The sequence below is a fragment of the Lissotriton helveticus genome, chromosome 6 (assembly GCF_964261635.1).
Source record: "Lissotriton helveticus chromosome 6, aLisHel1.1, whole genome shotgun sequence".
NCBI classification, from domain to species: domain Eukaryota; kingdom Metazoa; phylum Chordata; class Amphibia; order Caudata; family Salamandridae; genus Lissotriton; species Lissotriton helveticus.
This window is the reverse complement of record NC_136067.1, coordinates 1,808,085,323-1,808,106,697: the sequence shown is the minus strand read 5'-3', so window position 1 is coordinate 1,808,106,697 and position 21,375 is coordinate 1,808,085,323. Positions and strand designations below refer to the sequence as shown.

Genomic DNA, 21,375 nt, shown 5'->3' with positions numbered 1-21,375 from the left:
GGTCTTCCTCCTCTTCGTGCTCCGAAGGCTCCGGAGTTTTCGGCGGCTCTTCAGCGTCGAACTCCTCGAGTTCCTGTGTCTCAGCGACGGTCGGTGTCGGCTTCGAGGGAATCTTGTAGCTTTTCATCTTTTCATCGAAATCCTTCCTTCTCTGAAGGATGTTCTCCATTTTGGCCTAGAGCCTTCTTCTTTTCCTTTGCATTTCTGAGGCCTGTTTGTCGTCGAGCGTTTCGGCCGCTCTTTTCGGCGGCGTCGTCGACGTCGAAGCTTTCTTAGGCTCTTTTTCTTTCGACGTCGAAGTCGAAGGCCCTTTTTCAGGGGCTTGCTTCGATGGCCTTTGCTTTTCGCTGGCCTTCTGCCTCCGGGAGTCCTTCTCGGAGGATCCGCTGGGCTCTTTTTCGGAGGATGCAGCTTCGGTCGTCGATTTCTTCGGCGCCGGTGCTCCTTTCGAGGCTCTGTGCTCAGACTTTCGAGAGTCTGCCTCAGGTTTCCGAGGTCCTGTGGGAGTTTTCGGGGTCGTAGATTCTCCTACCTTATGAGGCGTTTTCTTATCGGTCTCAGCGACCGTGAAGTCATCTGGGCCTTCGGCGATGTTGTCCTCGTCGTCGGTGGAGAGGCCAAGTTCATAAAGCGTCGGGGCTTGGCCCTTGCCCTGCATCGTGTGGTGAGCCGTCCTCCGTCTTCCTCGAATTCGGAGTGTCTTCGGCTTGAAGACGGAGCAGGCGTTGCAGTCTCTGCTCTCGTGGTCGATTGGCAGGCAGAGGTTGCAGACTGGGTTCTGGTCCTTCTGTGCGAACTTGTGGTGGCAGTTCTTGCAGAATTTAAAGGGGGTCTTGTACATCCCTGCACTCAGGGGGCCCCCTGTGTGCGCATTCCTCGAAGGACGTCGAAGATTTCGAAGTTCTCTCCTTTCTTCGTCGTCTCCTCTCTAAAGGTCCTCTTCTGTCGATGTTCTCAGGTCTTCACCTGTGAATATTTGCTGTATTTTCTTCTTTCCTCCTCCAAAACTTCTGGAGCTTCACGCGACGATCCAGACCCAATGGCGGAAAAAAGAATCCGAAGATGGCACCCAAGGGTGGTAGCTTCCGCCGGAAGCACGCCGACGTCACCGAAGGTACACCAAATGGTGGGACGTCGACGCCCACCTGGGCTACGACAAAAAAATGTAACAAAAAGAGAAAAAAGACTACGATTCCGGACCCAACCACCAGATTGCAGAATATGCACAGCATAGTGAATCCAGAAAGATTCACGCTGCAAAACGGTAGTTTACACTATTCTCAGGATGAATATCCAGCCCTTGCTGAGTATAATTAGCCAGTGAGAAGTGTACACTGGTAAAGCACACCATATCCACTAAGAGGAACACGTGCGAGTTGCTGGTTGCAACGCCGGCTTAGAAGGCCGAGCCTGTGATGCAGTGAGCCAATCAACACCTGTTCTTTCCAACCTTTAAACATTTTTATAGTGTTTCACCCTGCTGCCCTCCAGGGACTCGCAGCGGCAGTGCACTAGCTGCACAAAATTACTATTATTAGCTCAGCAGTAGAGTCCATTCGCCCGGTCGGGACAGTAGGCTTGAGAACTGGCTCGCCCTGAAACAAATTCACTCACCATAGCGAGGGGGCGAGTAGATTTTCGAAGACTGTATATTTACTATCTATTCTTTCCTTTTTGTGGACAATATGACATGCTGTGTGTGATGAGGTGGCAGAAGAAGGGTTTTGAGGTGAAGCGAGGGTGTTGGCGTGGACGCCACACTCCTATTACAATGGTTATTGATGCAACAACTACAGAGTTCTCGCTGCTGCTACGGACATGGAATGTGAGGGAACTAAAAGGATACACAAAGCGATGTCATGTCTATCAATACCTCTACAGGCGAAAGGTTCAGATAGCACTCCTTCAAGGGGCTCAACCCCTCGCTGCAGACCCGGGGCCATGCGCAAGCGGTGGAGGGACACACGCATAGGAACCACATATTCCAGCTATGCCAGGAGGGTCTCAATTTGGGTAGCAGCGGGACGAACCCTAGAGGTGTTGCACACCAAAGTCGACTCAGATGGACACAATGTCGTACTGGATGCTTTAATGGATGGTATCCCTATCTCCTTCATATCACTGTACGCACCCAACACTACGAAAGTCATTAGCACCTAGCTATTGGGGAGGAGACTTTACTTTAACTGTACCCCGAATCTAATTTATGACCGCTCTCGACACAGACTATTGGGGCACAATAGATTACCCTCACACTGTACTTATAAATATGGGCTACTAACACTCAGGGGAAGGAAGCCTGGCGCAGTTTGAACACGGAGTCTAGGGAGTTCTTGCAATATTACTGTTCTAATGATGCCCTTGCTAGAGTGACACGAGCCGAATGTCTCAGATGCACCCGCTCAGACCAGGGAGCATTTGGCCAAGATTGCATTTAGAAGGTGATAAAGCAGATAGACTCCTGGCGTGACTTCTCCGTTCTGACTCTCCTAGGAACCCAATCACAGCCATTGGGGATGGAACAGGATGCATTCTTAACTCACAGGACGGTATTAATGCTGCTTTTCACTCTATACTATGCTAATTCATAGAAGGCCTCATAAGGGGAGGACCAGGTGTCGATACAGGCCTTCCTAGACAGAAGGAGTGGCTCTTCCAAGCATATCGGCCTTACAATGAGCAGAATTGAAAAATCCAATTATTAACACTGAGATTTATGATGCACTCAAACAAATGGCACGGATGGCTGACCACTTGAGTTTTACTCCACTTATAAATCGCAGCTTGTCCCACAATGGTTCAAAACCTATACAGAGGCGTATACAGTGAGACTGGTGCTCCCCCACTCTCAGGGAGGTGCCATTGGTAGTTTGCCCAAATCTGATAGGGATCCACTGCTACTGGGGTCATATCACCCCCTCTCCTTATTTAACTCAAAGACTATAAGATTCTTGGAAAAGTACTTGCCAACCGATTGATCTAATGGTGCAGCATGTGTACATCCCGACCAAAATGTGTTTATCCCTGGCAGGAATACCTACCTGAACTTACATCAGCTCTTCATGTTGACGGACTGGGCTTGAGAGACTGATATGCACCCTTGGTTGGCATCCTTAGACACTAAGAAAGCTCTCGATACCCTGGTTATGTGATGGGAGGTGCTTGGTAGATTCAGAATGGGACCTAAATTCCTTCAATGGATCTCTCTTTCCTTTATAACACGCCTCTGGCCTATGTCGAAACAGGCACCACATTCTCTGACTCCTTTAATATAGAACGTGGAACCCGACAGGGATGCTCATTCTCCCCGATTATTTTTGCGCTTGCACTGGAGCCACTGTCTTGGGCACTACGACATTGCGGCATAGACTGGGGGATACAAGCAGATAATCATTGACATACAATATCCATGTATGCGGATGATGCCTTGGTGTATCTATGAGAGGATACTGTGGTGCTTCCGGGTCTTAAGGCACTGTTGGACTAGTTCGGTAGCGCCTCCGGATTGAGTGTAAATTGGGCTTAATATCAGCTGTTCACAATGACGTGAGTGAATGAATGAGAATAGACTTATATAGCGCAACTTAGCCCATCGGGCGTCAAGGCGCCTAACCAAATCTTAATCCTAGGTCCGAGAGCGTGTCTATGGGTAGGCCTCAATGAAGAGCCACGTCTATAAGGATTTCTTAAAAAGTGCTAAGGAGGATTGTGCTCTTAGCTCAGAGGGGAGGGCATTCCACAGTTTAGGGGCCACAGAGGAAAAGGCCCTTCCACCCCATCTGACTCTGTTTGTCCGGGGGATGGATAGAAGGTTCTGGTTAGCAGAGCGTAAGTTTCTACTGGGGATGTAAGGAACCAGAAGGGTACTTATGGCTTCAGCACAGCCACCAGAGAGAGCTCTAAAGTCTAGGCACAAGATTTTGAAAGAGACCCTGGCCTGGATTGGGAGCCAATGCAGACTCTTCCTAGCTGAAGTGGCTGAGGAGATGTTAGGGACATCCAAGACAAATCTAACAGCCGCATTCTGGACGGTCTGAAGACGTTGGATAAAGCTTTTATTGATGTCTGCATAAAGCGCGTTGCAGTAATTAACCGAGATGTATCTAAAGCAACCACAGTCTGTTTGCGGGCTTGGGGGGATAGGAAATGGGAGATTTTTCTAAGAATCTTAATAACTCCCCAGCAGGTGGACACGGTTCTATTGACCTGCTGTGTCATGGCAAGTGAGGTGTCGATAATCACACCCAAATTTCGGGCGGATTTCGAGGGCAAAGGACAGACTCCAAGAGAAGGGGGCCACCAATCGCTTGACCATGTATCTTGATCCTTACCAAAGATCAGGACCTCGGTTTTCTCTCCGTTCAGCTTCAGTGAGTTTAAGATCATCCAATCGGAAACTGCTTGCATGCAGTTCCTGAAGCTGAACGCAGAGGTACTCACCGAGTCGGAGAGGGACACCATGATCTGGGTGTCATCGGCGTATGACACCACCTCCATCCCATGCGATCTTACTAGCCTGGCAAGTGGGGCCACGTAGATGTTAAAAAGGGTCGGAATCAAGGCTGACCCCTGTGGGACCCCACATTGCACAGGCGTAGCAGGGGAGAGGTACTCTCCTAGCTTGACCCTCTGCTCTCTCTGGTTGAGGAAGGAGGACAGAAGGCTCAGAGCTGGGCCCCCCACCCCCATCTCCCTCAGACGAGCTGTTAAGGTCGAGGGAGATAGGGTATCAAAGGCTGCGGTCAGATCTAGCAGGACCAAAAAAGTAGTTTGGCCCTGGTCGACCTTTGATCGGATGTTGTCTACCACTACCGTAAGAGCAGTCTCGGTACTGTGATATTTCCGGAACCCATGCTGAGATTGATCCAGAAACCAAGATACATCCAGGAAGGTAGTCAGATGCTGATTGAGATGGGATTCAAGCATTTTTGCTGGGGCAGGCAGCAGGGATATAGGTCGAATTTTTTTTTAGGGTTTCCGGATCCAGAGTCGGCTTCTTAAGTAGAGGCTTAACTATAGCCTTTTTCCAGACTGCTGGAAACAGGCCCTAAGACATGGCACGATTCATCACCTCAAGGAGAGGGGGCAGCAGAGTCTCCCTACACTCCTTCAGGACCATCAGAGGACAAGGGTCCAGTGGAGATCCTGATTTAGTTCTATTCAAAAGCGAGTCATGGTGATCGAGAGTAAGGGGAGGGAAGATGGTCAGATTCCTGGAGGGATCCTTAGCCCAGCACTCTAAAGCTGGCTGAGCAGGGACAGGATGAGAATTCATTAAATCTCTTTGAACTTCAAGAGAAGAGTGGATGTCGGCGATTTTAGATATTGAAAAACTGCGAGATCTTGTCACATAGCTCTTGCGAACCTATAATGGGATCAGGGATTTGTAGGGAGCACAGAGAATCAACGATCATAAATAGGTCCCTAGAAGAGGTAAGGGATGGAGTTAGTTTAGAGAAATAGGCCTGCTTTTCTTTAATGACCCTAATCTTGTAGTCTCCAAGCAAAGCCTTATGTTTTTCTCTATCTGTGGGATCCCAGGTTTTTCTCCATAGTCTCTCCTGTCTCCTGCAACTCTGCCTTAAAAGTCTAAGAGGCTCTATAAACCAGGGGGCTGAAGGTTTCCGCCTCACTGAATAGCGATATGAGGCGGGGGCTAAAGAATCTACTCAGGGGTGTGGAATTTATTAAAATATCTACTTGTCCATGGGGCAGGTTGCTTCATAAATCTACTTGTCCTTTAACAAAATCCACTTGTCCCTTTGGTGCCATATAGTGCTCCCACAAATTATGGCAGCAATCTCATTATATAATAGCTCTTATATAGCCTCTCTGATTATGCCTGGGCATATCCCATAGTAGTGTTTGAATACTAGCAATCATTTTATGTTGCCACGTTTCCGCAGCTCCACATACTGGGACTGAAGATGGTGGTAAGCAGTAGTTCCAGGCTTGGAATACCCTATTGAGTCTGTGCAAACCTACTAACTTGCATGTTTTAGGGTTTTCAACAAATCTTCTCTAATCTTTCCCATACTGAGAAATGTTGGAAATTTACTCCTGAGAGTGGCATACGTAAACTTTCTTTCAGAGTTGGGAAAAAAGTAGTTGGAGGGAAAATGAACTTTCAAAAATCCAGGTTTTCACATGAGCAAATGTACACATGCATATTTGCTCATGCTAAAATGCAGTTCACAAATAATTTTGTAGAAATAACATTTCTTGCCCTACTAATGTAAATTCTTGTGAATTCACGAAAGCCATATACCAAAGGTGCACTTTTAAAGCTCTCTTTAATAATTGGGCCCCTAATTTGGTCTGGCGTTAACCATGACCTTTTGGGTTTATTAAAATTCTTTCCCTCTCTGAATCGGCTGACTTCACTGGGAGTGACAGCATTCTGCTCTTTCACAAGGAGCATATCGGTACACAAAGTAGTTTTGTTCAGTACCAGTAACTAATGTGACAGTGTGTGCTCTTTGAGACCAAAAACAATTTTTGCGTTTGCCAATGTTTGTTATATTGGTGAGGGCCCGGCAGCTCTCACATCAATAAGGTTTTACAAAAGCCATGCCAAAACAAGTCACGCATTACCAAAACTAAAAAGCTGACCACCAATGTCAGACCTACTAGCTTTGCCAAGGCTTGTTTATTTTTGTTTCCCACATTCTTATTGAAACTGCCTACACAAATGTTCCAATATGAATATTTTTGGGAAATACTGGCATGCATCAACACATTTTACTAAATGATGCTGCAAAGAAATGGTACCTGAAATTTTACAGTAGTTTAGCAAAATGTTATTGCCCTACTTTCATTTTTAGGAACATTTTATATTGAAAGCAAAGAAACATTAATTTTGCTTTCAAGCTTCTGCAAATATTTGCATCTAATCAGAGAGCATTCTGTGAGCATCATGCATAGCTTCATGTTGCTAAACTTTGAAACCGTGTGTATACATTTTCATACTGGAACCTTTGTCAGTACTGCACAGTCAGAACATACATTTACTTAGAGCACTCTCCCTAATAATAAAGGCTTTCAATTAATGAACCATAGATACAAGTTTGAACAGCATTAACACATGCACCCAAATATTAACTAAACTACAGGCCGTACCCTTCCCTGATCCTTAATGTGATGCTGCAAACTGGCAGCTAAAGGGTTTGTGCTGCAGGGGGTTGGGCCTACTTGTCCCAAGTACAAAATACACATTAAAACTTGTTGCCCTTGACCTCAAACAATATGTCCTGGGCGTCAGGCTATAGGAATTCCACATCCCTGCTACTGCTCTGGAGATAGACTTGGAGAGTTCCAGTGCGGCATCACTGGCATCCATCATAGGCATCCATCATAGGGGATATAGTGACTTGGTTCATAAAAGGGACAAGAGAGTCATTTGTGATATCCCTATAGTTCCGCCTAAGTTCTTTGTTGGTGAGGCCGAGGGGCGGTGAGGAAGAAGGGGAAGTTTTAAGTTCCAGGGGGACTGCAAGATGGTCTGACCAGATCAGGGGAATAGGGGTGACCCGTAGAGAGTCTAGGGTCGTTGGAAAACACCCCATCCAGAATATGGCCAGCCAGATGGGTGGAGCTAGTTACCAGCTGGCAAAGGCCACGTGCAGCCAGGGGGTCCACCAGGGAAAGAGTATCATTAGAGCAAAGATCATCTAAGTGAAAATGTAGGTCCCCCATGACTGTAAGGTGGGGTTTACCAAAATAGGGTTCTAGGATTGTGAGTAATTTCTGACTAAAGCTGGATATAGGACCAGGAGGTCTATAAATGAGAAGGCCAGTAAAGGATACAGAAGGAGAGGAGGATATGAAGAAGTGAACCGCCTGAAAGAGATCTGAAAGAGCAGAAAGAGTTTTAATGCGGCAAATGGATGAAACTTTATATAGAATTGCCACACCTCCGCCCCTATGACCCACTCTATCCAGTCTGGCTAACGCATAGCCCTCAGGGATAGCATTCAGAAGGTCAGGGCCAGAGGCTTCAGACGCCCAGGTTTCAGTAATAAAAACCCACGAAGGGTTCCTGGCTGTGACAAAATCGTTGAATGCGATATGTTTTTTAATTAATGATCTGGCGTTGATAAGGTAACCCCCTTCCGTATATGTGGTAGGCGTAGTAGATGTTTTAGCCGCAGTCTGACTTTTGGGGGGGGATCAGGGAAAGAGGTCTCTATGTGAGCGGTGTAACAGCAGCATAAAGGTGAGCAAAGAAAAGCCTCCGGGGTAAGGCTATAATGGCAGGGTCGAAAGGAGGGCTTTAGTGCTATATCATTATAGGCATAGGACCAAGTTACCTGTTTAGCCGTTAATATAGCAAAATCTTCTCTGCGCAGCCCGTCCTCAGCGCGGACGGGCGCGGATGGGCGCAGACGGGCTTAACTTTGGGGCACGACCGCTGTGCGCGGAGATATTCATCCCCCTTAAATGTATCCGGTCACGAGTCTGGCGCCCCACCTGACCAGCACCGGCCAATAAGAATGGGACCAGCTCTCTGCGGGCGTGCCCTCCCAGGGATGTGGAATTCCTATAGCCCGACGCACAGGACATATTGTTTGGGGTCAAGGGCAACAGGTTTTAATGTGCATTTTGTCCTTGGGACAAGTAGGCCCAACCCCCTGCAGCACAAACCCTTTAGCTGCCAGTTTGCAGCATCACATTAAGGATCAGGGAAGGGTACGGCCTGTAGTTTAGTTAATATTTGGGTGCATGTGTTAATGCTGTTCAAACTTGTATCTATGGTTCATTAATTGAAAGCCTTTATTATTAGGGAGAGTGCTCTAAGTAAATGTATGTTCTGACTGTGCAGTACTGCCAAAGGTTCCAGTATGAAAATGTATACACACGGTTTCAAAGTTTAGCAACATGAAGCTATGCATGATGCTCACAGAATGCTCTCTGATTAGATGCAAATATTTGCAGAAGCTTGAAAGCAAAATTAATGTTTCTTTGCTTTCAATATAAAATGTTCCTAAAAATGAAAGTAGGGAAATAACATTTTGCTAAACTACTGTAAAATTACAGGTACCATTTCTTTGCAGCATCATTTAGTAAAATGTGTTGATGCATGCCAGTATTTCCCAAAAATATTCATATTGGAACATTTGTGTAGGCAGTTTCAATAAGATTATGGGAAACAAAAATAAACAAGCCTTGTCAAAGCTAGTAGGTCTGACATTGGTGGTCAGCTTTTTAGTTTTGGTAATGCGTGACTTGTTTTGGCATGGCTTTTGTAAAACCTTATTGATGTGAGAGCTGCCGGGCCCTCACCATTATAACAAACATTGGCAAACGCAAAAATTGTTTTTGGTCTCAAAGAGCACACACTGCCACATTAGTTACTGGTACTGAACAAAACTACTTTGTGTACCGATATGCTCCTTGTGAAAGAGCAGAATGCTGTCACTCCCAGTGAAGTCAGCCGATTCAGAGAGAGAAAGAATTTTAATAAACACAAAAGGTCATGGTTAACGCCAGACCAAATTAGGGGCCCAATTATTAAAGAGAGCTTTAAAAGTGCACCTTTGGTATATGGCTTTCGTGAATTCACAAGAATTTACATTAGTAGGGCAAGAAATTTTATTTCTACAAAATATTTTTGAACTGCATTTTAGCATGAGCAAATATGCATGTGTACATTTGCTCATGTGAAAACCTGGATGTTTGAAAGTTCATTTTCCCTCCAACTACTTTTTTCCCAACTCTGAAAGAAAGTTTATGTATGCCACTCTCAGGAGTAAATTTCCAACATCTCAGTATGGGAAAGATTAGAGAAGATTTGTTGAAAACCCTAAAACATGCAAGTTAGTAGGTTTGCACAGACTCAATAGGGCATTCCAAGCCTGGAACTACTGCTTACCACCATCTTCAGTCCCAGTATGTGGAGCTGCGGAAACGTGGCAACATAAAATGATTACTAGTATTCAAACACTACTATGGGATATGCCCAGGCATAATCAGAGAGGCTATATAAGAGCTATTATAGAATGAGATTGCTGCCATAATTTGTGGGAGCACTATATGGCACCAAAGGGACAAGTGGATTTTGTTAAAGGACAAGTAGATTTATGAAGCAACCTGCCCCATGGACAAGTAGATATTTTAATAAATTCCACACCCCTGCCTCCACTCAAACGGGAAAACCCGCGGTGGAACGGGGCACAGGCAGTGAAGTAACACACAGGTAGGTGAATACAAACTACAATTTTAAAAACAAGTAAGGTGCAAGAGATTCTAAAAACACGCCAGTATTGAAAGAGCTGATTTACCCAGGTTTCCCTGATTAGCAGCAAGTACGATAAAATAACAGCAGGGCAGTCACAACATAAAACTAACAGCCAGGCATAGCATTCATGCACTGGAACCTCGGATCAACCGGAGGAATTCTGATCATCCCCCTTAAATGTATCCGGTCACGAGTCTGGCGCCCCACCTGACCAGCACCGGCCAATAACAATGGGACCAGCTCTCTGCCGGCGTGCCCTCCACTCAAACGGGAAAACCCGCGGTGGAACGGGGCACAGGCAGTGAAGTAACACACAGGTAGGTGAAGACCAACTACAATTTTAAAAACAAGTAAGGTGCAAGAGATTCTAAAAACAAGCCGGTATTGAAAGAGCTGATTTCCCCAGGTTTCCCTGATTAGCAGCAAGTACGATAAAATAACAGCAGGGCAGTGACACATAAAACTAACAGCCAGTCATAGCATTCATGCACTGGAACCTCGGATCAACCCTTTAGCCAAGCAGAAGACAGGCGCTCCCGATCACTTTGCTCCCTTGGTCTTGTCTTGCAATCAAACAGTATAGACACCTGTTAGGTCTCAGGCTCCTGATAAAAAAAGGGGCTCCAATGTCATCTCTAACCTTCTAACATCAATTCAGTTGCTTAGATCTGTACCATGCATCATTCCCAACTCCTTAATTGTGGAAAAGCACCAGTTTAGGGTTAAGGCCAGTCCGTGAAGATACTGCACAAGGCAGGTGTCCGACATGCCATCCTGTAGTTTAACTAAAAAACATGCACCATAGGAAAGGGAGTTTCTCTTCCCCAACTGCTTTCTTTTCCTCGAAAGAAAGTGGATAGAACTTCTGTATGACAAGGTATTTCTTGTAAGACCTGTCCATGCACAGAGCATTTGCCCTTAACAAAAAGGTGCTAGGTTAGGTGTGTCAACAGCGGCCATGTCAAATGAATCAAAAGGTGCGACACACGATTAGGCATATGCCTCACTGATGCAATTCAATAATAAGGCCCATTCTCATGCAATTCTCTGCTGAGGTCATGAAAATCATTATTAAGGCCTATTCTCATTTTAATGACGATCTGTCAGTCCTGTCTGTGCTGAATGACATTAACAGATAAAGAACAACCTACTAGAACATAACATTTATATAAGAAAACCATTACAACTTTTGGCAGGAATGTAAACATGTTAAATTTAATGAAATACTTATGTTTAAATGGATTCGGATGGATAGTTGTATTATAATTATATTTTTGCTGATATGTTCATAAAACGATGTATACATACATTGTTAGAATGTACAAGACTTATGCCACATAACCTATCCCTTAAATCACACCATAACTAACAACTGCACACAAAACCAAATGGTCACTTCACTTCATATGTTACACCACAACGTTATACCACATACTGCTTAGTACATCATATCACAGCAGAACATCCCACTCCTCATCAACAATACATTTCTATTCTACACATCTATGTCAAAGGAACCCCACCCAATATATACTGAGAAGGTCTCTCACACAAATACATTCATAACCAAATTATTTACAACTCCTTTCATCTCGACAGCCTTCAACGCAACTTCCATGGGTATCACCTCATAGTCGACTTTACTGACCACTCCTAATCCAATATCTCCCTTCTAATATCCTCCAACTTGGCTGTCTTCCCACCATCATACAACCTGGTATCCTCTATACCCATAACCACCTGTATGCCCACCCTCTTTCCACTACACAAAGTTTTCTAAACTCCCACCACTTCTTGCAAACATCCACCCGCCATCATCCACTGTCTCAACAGCAACATGATCAGCCTGGTCTCAACTGACACTGCATGCAGTTCAATACTCACCAGTCAGTCTTCCCAACCACTTCCAGTTTCTTAGATTAAACTATTTTCTTTGCTATTCTTGAATCTACCCACAGCTACCCCATTCCTACCAATCTAAATCACGTATCACTTTACTCACTTTGGCATGCTCCTCCCACACTGTGGCTACAATCTTTTTAATCCCTTTGGAACACTCCAATCTTCACTACTCTCATCAAAGAGCAAAATACACCAGTCAGGGTCACGTGAATGTTGGAAAGATAAGTAAGGCTGTGGGGCTTGCTGTATGGCCAAAGCTATATGGGTGAAGAAAAAAACACAACTACAACTGAGACCACAACAAGTGAATGTTGGAAAGATAAGGAAGGCTGTAAGGCTTGCTGTAGGGCCAAAGCTATAAGGCTGAGAAAAAAACAACCGCAACTGACACCACAACATGATGATCCAGAATCAGGATCTCTAGAATCAACATGCAGATGGAAAACGGGATACGGGTAGGTAAAAGATCTTGAACAGTGGGCACAAGGACAGGGAAAGTCTCTTCAGAAGGAGAGCGAACAGTAATTTCCTATTCCGTCCTAAAAGTCCACACGTAACACTATAGCCTAACCGGCAGAGGTTGAAAGGTTACAAGAAAAAAGCATCATTAAACAGGTAACCTCCCCCTTTGGATATACGTTCAAAGAGAATTTTGCGGCAACTGCAGAACATTTAAAAGTAGAATAACTTTCACAAAAATGGAACGATTCAGTCACATTTTAGTCCTATTCTATGTATTGCAATATTAAAGGCTAAGCCTGGTAGCCTTCCTGTCTCCTACCTCCGACCGCAGTCCATCAAACAACCACTTATGAGCTGAGTGCTGACCTTCAGGAAACCTGGCATTTTAGTTACCAGGCAGCAAAAGTATTTGTCAAATAGTAACAGCATTTGCAATCTTCACAGCCTGGTGGGCTCAAACACTGGACTATTTTCTACTGTAAATAATCTGACCTAGGGCTTCTACTTGATTTCAGCTCTAGAGAAGTCCTAATTAGATCCCCAGCTCTGGCCTCGTAGAAACTAGACTGTATTATATTGGAATAAGACGCTTCACATAATAAATGTTGCTTGCAACTTTCATACGGCTACTTGTCTTTTTGTTAAAAAGAGAGAACAGAACAAACAAACATATTGTTGCTTAAATTGCAACGATTAAATGGCCACAAAAAACAACAACAGAGGCTCAGTCACATCACGCATTTGTGTTTGTGAAGAAATACACAGCTGCGGAGAAACTGTTCGAGTTGGTAAAAATGGAGACCAACAACACGCGAAAAACCTATCTTTGACAATCTTTTTTTTTCCTAAACAAAAACCAGTATCAAATATAGGATGAATATTTTGGTTTAGACCAAACCATTTAGTTATAAAGTAACTTTGACAATAAACTGCACCCGTACTCATTGTCAGATCAAAGTGTGCGAAACATATTTAAAAAATCATGAAAAAATTAAATCCTTTGTTTTACACCAACTAAATATATGGCCCTCTTTCTTTCGTGCATAAAGTAATGAGTTTTCATTTTCTTGATGACTCCAGTGGGCGAATACACCATGCTTGACAATCAATCACTGGGCAGAAAATATATGTGTCATCTACAATACCAAAAACAAGCATTGGTAATGCCAGTAGATCTGTCATAAGTAAAAGTGCCTCTTCAGTTACTGACAAGCTTAGGTACTCAAAATCACATCATGTACGCACTTCGTCACTCATCCTTGACCTCAGGCATCTAATAACACACCAAATTCATTCTTACTTTCACCCAGGCATCCATTAATCACCTGATTCATCCTTACATTCAACCACTCATTCATTCAGTAGTTCTTAACTTGGGGGCCTAGAAACCCATGGGGGTTCCGCAACGCCTGCTTATTAAACAGAATAATAAAGTGTACGTAAAAAAGCAAAAAGTAAAACTGAAATTTTTAAAACGTTCAATAAATTGAAGAAATCTGAAATTGGGGGAGAAAAATTAAATTGGTGTCCCCAGATGAAATTGTGAGAGTAGTGCAAGTGCATCAAACAGAATATAGTATGGACAATGGGTGGCCTAGTTGAATTTAGAAAAGCTCCAACCCTTTCAATTTAAATTACGTTTTTTTAAATATTAGTTTGTAAATTAAACTATTTCGGCGTTTGTGTATTTATTTGATAAATGCTCGACTTTGTATTTTTGCATATTGTTTGGAGGTTGAAATCATTTAAATTACTTTCAGTAATGATTCAGTGGGGGCCCTCGTATTCAAATGATTCATAAGGGATCTCCGGATTCCAGTAATGATTAAATGTGGGTCCACAGAAGTCAAAAGCTTAAGAACCACTTTTATATGCTATGATGTAACACCCTTGAGGGAGGGTGGGGCTTTAAATAAGTCAGCCCACTGCCCCTTGTCAATAGCTTTTTTTATAACACAACCAAAAGGCATCTGTCAACGTTTTAACCAAAACCAATCAAGTCTGTAGCCTTTATCATTGGCTGGTCTACTGTATTTAGCATAACCTTTGCGACAAAGCACCCATCAGGCATAGATGCACAAAATTACAAAAACAATATACAACCTCTCCTAAATTGCCTCACTAAGGATTCTCAGAAAGCATATCGTTTATCGTACGGGTTACTCAGAGAGGGTAAACACCACAAACAAATGCCTACTACGATAATGTCTGACAGTCCATATAACAAAATATCAGTCTACATGCTTTAACAAAGATAAATAAAAAGCCTGTTGGCTTTAACATAGGCTTCCAACAATAAATAAATCAGGCCTACTACCACTGAAGTACCTTTTCATAAGTGAATAGATCTATGGCATCTGACAACGTTTACGAAAGAATCAACAAGGCTCACAGGCTTCATCACTTGTATGCTACCATAAAAAATCTTCAGTCCTACCTTATGGAGCCTAAGCTTTCCCACAAAGCAACAAAGCAGCGATCAGCACTCCTTGCATGTATTGTACGTTTCCAAATGTTTCTAAACTTAGAAGAATACGCCAATAAAATAATGAGCACAAAATCACACAATGTCGGTGAAGTGAGATAGCTGGGGTAAAACTCAGAAATTCTGGTTCCAAAATAGATAACCAACCACTGACTTCACATCAGTTGCCTCTACTTGAGCTTCTTCCTTTATAGCCTACTTGCATTGTCTCCTTCATCCTTCAATTGGTTCCTCATTATTTCATCCTTACCTTCTCTTACCTCTTCTTTCACTCGGCCTGGACTTATTGCTTGCTTCTTTCCTCTATTCCCTCCATTCTGTCGCCCTTCTACTGACATGCCTTCTTTTTTGCCCTCTTGGAGTGGAGGATATTCCTGCATGATAGTGAGAAGAGGTCCATGCATCTCCAGTCTTAGGCTTTATGCCTGCCGTGCCACCTCATCCTAGCAAACCAGACAAACTATGCCACACGACTACTTGTTATTATTACATCAAACCAGTTGAACTCTACCACGTTATAACAAAGAAAAAAACATGCAACCCATATGTTGTATCAAACTGTAGCTAAACTGCACTGAGTACTTAAAGAGATGACAACTTCATCACAACCCACAGCATTATGCAACCATGCCAACCCTCGGCCACGGTAAACCAATTTTTACAAAGTATACTACAGCACAAAAGTCAGCATCATCCAAAATTCAGAACCCTAAATATTGCCCAGATAAAACAGCTCATTGCACTACACCAAACCATACATTTCACACCATGCAGAACCATATAGCACCACAAAATACCACCATTCCCAGCAAACAACTTACTGTTTCTTCTGGTTTAGCTGACGGTCTCAGTCTAGTTCACTGATACCACAATACCCCTCAACAGTTATACTTGCACCCTAACACAAGTATTCCCTAGAAATCCTGCCCTTTTCATCCACCACCCCATGTGTGCCGCCATTGTCATTCATATTCGGGGTACAAATACATCCATAACAAACTCCTCTTCATGAAATTGCTCCTGTGCCAGCATTCTTCCACAGCTTTCTGGATGTCATATATAACAGCCCCCATTCTCTACCTACCCAGCATCATATTTACCCTTCCTACACATCTGCCTCTTGGCAACGCTCCAACCACAGATCCATTCCAGCTACGCCGCCATCTGCATGTTTACTCCAACTTTCTAAGCCCTCTACCAACTTCATTCACTCTCAACACCGCTACCAACAGTAGTATCCTCTCCTATCACACCCCACAGTGCATTCTCTTCACCCTTACTGACCTTCCAGCCAATTAGGTTTATCATGAACCAAACCATTCTCTTTGCAGTCTCTCATCTAACATCAGCTGTGTTCATCCCAACTGACTAAAATTCCTGATCACACCCAGGCTGTACATTACTCCACCTCTTAGCCCCATAAAAACCAATTTCTTCTCTTCCAAACATCATGGTTGCCTTGCTCACCCTGCCACCATTCTCTGTCTAAGATCCCACACACTTCGCCATTCCATGCTCACTAAGCCAATTCTTTCCAAACCAGGGTGGATGAGCTCATGTGGACCAGAAGGTGGATTTCACGTGGATCAGAAGGTGGATTCCACCATGAACATAGTCAAACACTTAGACCATCAGGCGCACACAGACACACAAATAAGACTATCAACGAGTATCAAGCACTGTGACATTCCATTGTACCCACAATTGTGGAAGCACCACCCAGGAAACAACCACAATCCTTGTCGAGGTGAAGCACAAAAAGTCACTAAATTAACCAGAGCTTAACCTTCTGGTAGCTTTTCACAAAAGCAGCCAGGCCCAACTTAGAGGCAAAGAGTAAAGATTTTCTGAAGCACATAAAAGGTAATAAAGTGAAAACCACAACACAAGTAAAATCCCAAACCAATTTAGAAAAAAATAGAGAAAATATTTTAATAAATAAAATCACACCAAAATAACAAAAATCCAATCAGTAGACACGCATTTACCAAAAGAAATGCACATTAATCCCTGCATCTTTAGACAGCATGCAGACATAGTAGATAAACCAAAACACATGAAGCTAATACATCCATTTCTAACCAGAATGAAGCTTGCCATCATTTTTGGGCCATAGGACGGAGTTACAGATAGTTTCAGAGTTCTAGGTTTGGGCACTTGCTCAAGAATGATCAAACGTTTGGCTTGGTGCTAGGGTTGCATTGTATTACATTTTTTTCCAATAGTGCTTTCCCGCCATTACAAGGACCGAGCTGCAGGTTAAGATTGGGACTTGGGTTGGCATTAGGCCCTGGAAGTAGGAAAGGACAAAGTTTAGGCCTATTTACCACACTGTGGGGTTCAATTTGAGTGAGGATTGTGTTAGCTCTAAAATTAATGAAGTCTTAAAAGGGATCTGTGTTCAACTTCCTGAACACAGTTTCAGATCCTGGAAGGTCCTTGAAGGGTTGATGCACCATTGCTCATAGTAGCAATAAATGTCTGTATACAGAAATTGCAATAAAGGTCTGCTCCAAGACACAGCTTTGGCCGTACGTGCTTCTTACTTTTATCCTGGAGATAGCTGCATGTGTAAACATGCAGGATAATGGTATGAACATCAGACCCACTTTATAGTTCATGATATGCACATAATTCACACCAGCCATTAGACAGGGGGGTGAAGGTCATGCTGAATGGTGAGCTCCCCTATCCCCCCCCCCCAAAAAATCAGTGATATGCCAATATATCCCTGCAATGCGACTCTTCGTACCCCTTACTAGTTTAAATAGTTGTATTTATACAGTCTAATGTGGGTAGTTCCTCTCATTCAAAGATAGGGCATTTGATTTGAGGCCAAGAACAAAAAATTACCATTGTAAAATGTATTATGACAAGAGCCAAGGTGTTAAACTGGTTCAAGTAAAGGTTGGAGACTGGGTGCAAATACGGATAACGCGTTAAGGTTCCAAAAGGGGAAAGTCAACTCTTCGATACAGAGGAAGTGGTGGAAGTTTTGAGGAATGCAGTTCGACTGAAAAATGGTAGGATGTAGAACCTTAAACGGGTGGCCTTAGGAGCCAAAGAGAATGGCTTTGTGATGGAGAGAAATGATAAGGAGAAGAATGTGAATAACCATTCTGAATGATTGGAGGACATGTTTGAAAACAGAGGGGTTCAGTCTACTCTGGGAAGTGACCATTTGGAAAAGTGTGTGGAGGGTGGAACCAAAAATGGATTGTACCCTTGGGAAGCAATTGATCAGGAAAAGAATGTGGATGGAGATGTGTCCAAAGGCAATGATATTTCACGGAGCCCCTGCCCGACAACAGGTTAATTGCGGGCCCAGCGACATCGCGCAAGTGCACATGGTCCTGGCCCCCGGCTGAGCTCCATGCTGAGTTGTTCGCTAAAATCAGGTGTACAACTCGAGAGGAAACACCTCTTGCACATACAAGCACCGTAGCATGTGCTTTACACACAGGGCACTGACAAACTCATACAAACCCCTGTAACACCCTACACATATAAGGTCCTGACGAAAGCCAGTAGAAGAAAAGGCCTGGCTGAAACTAGTTGACCGCACAGGACGTTGGAGGCCATAAGCCTACCGTGCACGTCCAAGAGCCTTTGTTTTTATTGACTGTCTGGGGCCCACTATTAAAAGTCTCTGGGACACCCAGGACAGTATTTTAAACCTCACTCAGAGCACACTCACAGCAGCCTCACGAACCAAAAAACCCCGCTCCGCAGTAATCTGGCGTCAAAGCACACCTGAGGTACACTCAGTACCTCGGGTGGGGCCCGATGATGAAGCATGCCACCAACTAGGTTGGTGGTGAGGGCCTTCATAAAACCTAATGGTTTTCCTCCATCCGCAGACATACAAACAATTTAAACCAGAGCTAGTTCTCATTGATTGCTAACAATGATATTTCAGGGCCAGACAATTCTTCAGGTAACTCCGGTGTATCGGATGATGGTAGGAGGAGAAGAGTTTCACCTGGATGGTTGAAAGACTATGTGGTTGGGTGGGTGAGCATTTGATATTGTCTGTTCAATCATTTACATGTTGTTTAGGTTTTGAGGCTTGTTACAATTGTTGGGTTCTTTTTCCCTCTCTCTCTCTCTTTATGTTAGGGGGGGATGTGTTAGGGTATGTAATAACATTGCATGTATAATAATATCTCTTAGCTGTTATAAGAGCGGGGGGGGTGTTGGGGTTGCTGAACCTTATGCAGGTGACACAGAATGCCTCATGTAGTCAAGACATGGTGCGGTTTTACTGCTCAGCATTCTGGGCCAGATTATCTGATGCAGTGGAACCAAGCAGACAGGTTTCCTGTTGTGAGGAGCATAAATAAACGTCTACATATACCCTGGCTTCATGAGTGCCCATACGAAGCACCACGCAACAGTTTGATCCCTAAATATTTATAATTTAAAATCTTTTTCAATGGTAAATTGGATAGTAAATCCCAATTGTGAAAATGCAACTTTTAGAAAGTTGACATTTTCCTGTCCTAACCATTTGGTGCCTGCAGCCTATATCCTGGGTCACCTGAGTTGGGGTAACTTTGAGTTGGTCTTTGTGTATTCCTCATAGTGAGGCAAAGAGAGATAGGTGTTATCAGGATGGGCCATCTTTGTCAGAACGAGGTGGAGGAGCTGTCAACTAACACACATACATATCAGAAAGACTGCCTCAGCACACTCACAAAGGGTTCACACATAAAGGCAGGGCTGTGGAATTTCTTATCGGCAGGTGCTGGAGTGGCATGGATGCAAACTCATTTGAACTGCGTTTTACAATAAATGAAAGGCACCAACCGCATACATTTTTCTGCCCCACAATCGGAATATTTGCTTCATGAGAACTTAAAACAGCTTTGGTTCATTTCATCATAGCTTTCCATGCTTATTTTTTTTTTTACTTTTATAGTCTTAAAATAAAATACAATTTAAACATCCAAACACGTGATCCAAACACGTGATTTTAAAGTGCCTCCAAGTAAAAATACAACCACCAAATACGTGATTCAATAAACTTGATTTTAAAGTGCCTACAACTATTCAACGCTGAATGTGTTAGAGAAGTTTGCATACTCTTTCAACTTCAAAGCTTGATAATGGTCTTTACATGTATTTAATCGTGACTCACAAATGATCCTCATTTAAAAGGCGGAACATTATTTATTAGCTTTACGTGTAAATGAATCAATAGCCACGTCGTTTGTAAACCCCCAAAATATTCACAGTCCCATGAATTTCAACAGAACATGAATCAGTTTTGGGGTAAAAACGACTCTGCACCAGTCTATTTATCGCACAAGAAAGCGACATATAAATGTCCTCGAGTCCCTCCACCCCATCCTCCCAGTCGAAAGGTTTAAGGATTCAATCGCTTTGAATCCCGGTGAACACTCTTCCATACGGAGTATTAAGGTCAAAGGTATGTGCTCACCTTTGCCGGTCACAACGACCGTCAAAGTTGGTCTCTCTCCTCAGCCCTCGGTATGAAGGTCAGAGGTGTGCATTCACCTCAGCCCTCATCCCAGCTCTCGTGTGAAGGTCAGGGCTGTACACTCATCAGATCCTAAGCTTGACGACCAGGGGAAACTTATCAGAGCGAAGAGCAGGGTGACTCCAGATTCATACAAGGTCAACAGCTTTACCGCTTCAGGGTCGAGAGACAATACTAACCAGCGCTGCTCGAATTAGGCTAGATTTCCAGTACTGTGCCTCCCACCCATTCGCGTTACCTGGGGATTGTAGGCTCCAGGTGCGGAGGCCCCGATTAGAGACTGTGTGAAGCCGCTGAACTTGTAGTACATGGTGCTGGGACAGTGGATGCAGCCGACAGTCTGCAGAAGGGAAAGGGAAAAGGAAAGCGGAAGCGTGTCTCGGGCGCGCTCGAAGATGACGTCACTCCGTCTGCGACTCAATGTCATTTAGCTCAAGGTTTGTTTCCTCCCAATCCTTGTAGCGAGTGGAAGCGCAAGCTCGAGTGTCAATACTCCCAAATTAAGGTGGCTTGCCGCATTTTTTCAATATAAAATGCGGTTCTGTTAGCATTCCAGCGTTTGATACTTTCTCCGTTCCAACGTAATTGAGAAGTGAACATCCTTGAAATCTCCCTCGTGTTTTGTTAGCAGTTTTAAATAGCGCGAACCTGACCAAAAGGTATCAGAGCACCTTGACTCGCATCTGGTGCCTGCCCCAGTTCCAAAGTAGGCAGCTCTGCCCGTATAACCACTTACTTGGAAGTTGGAGGTCTGCAAACATCTAGTTACAGATCACCAAGCAATCC

The 21,375-nt window shown here is 43.9% G+C and overlaps 1 protein-coding gene across 1 annotated transcript in view; it reads right to left on the bottom strand.

Annotated features, from left to right (window-relative positions):
- The window catches only part of COX7A2L (cytochrome c oxidase subunit 7A2 like), a 37,217-nt gene extending 16,228 nt beyond the window's left edge, over positions 1-20,989 (bottom strand). Inside the window, exon 1 of the mRNA XM_078649697.1 lies at positions 20,828-20,989. Within this exon, the coding sequence (XP_078505823.1) occupies positions 20,828-20,899 (72 nt within the window). The 5' untranslated portion in view covers positions 20,900-20,989. The remainder of the gene's footprint in view (positions 1-20,827) is intronic.
- Between the last annotated feature and the right edge of the window lie 386 nt (positions 20,990-21,375).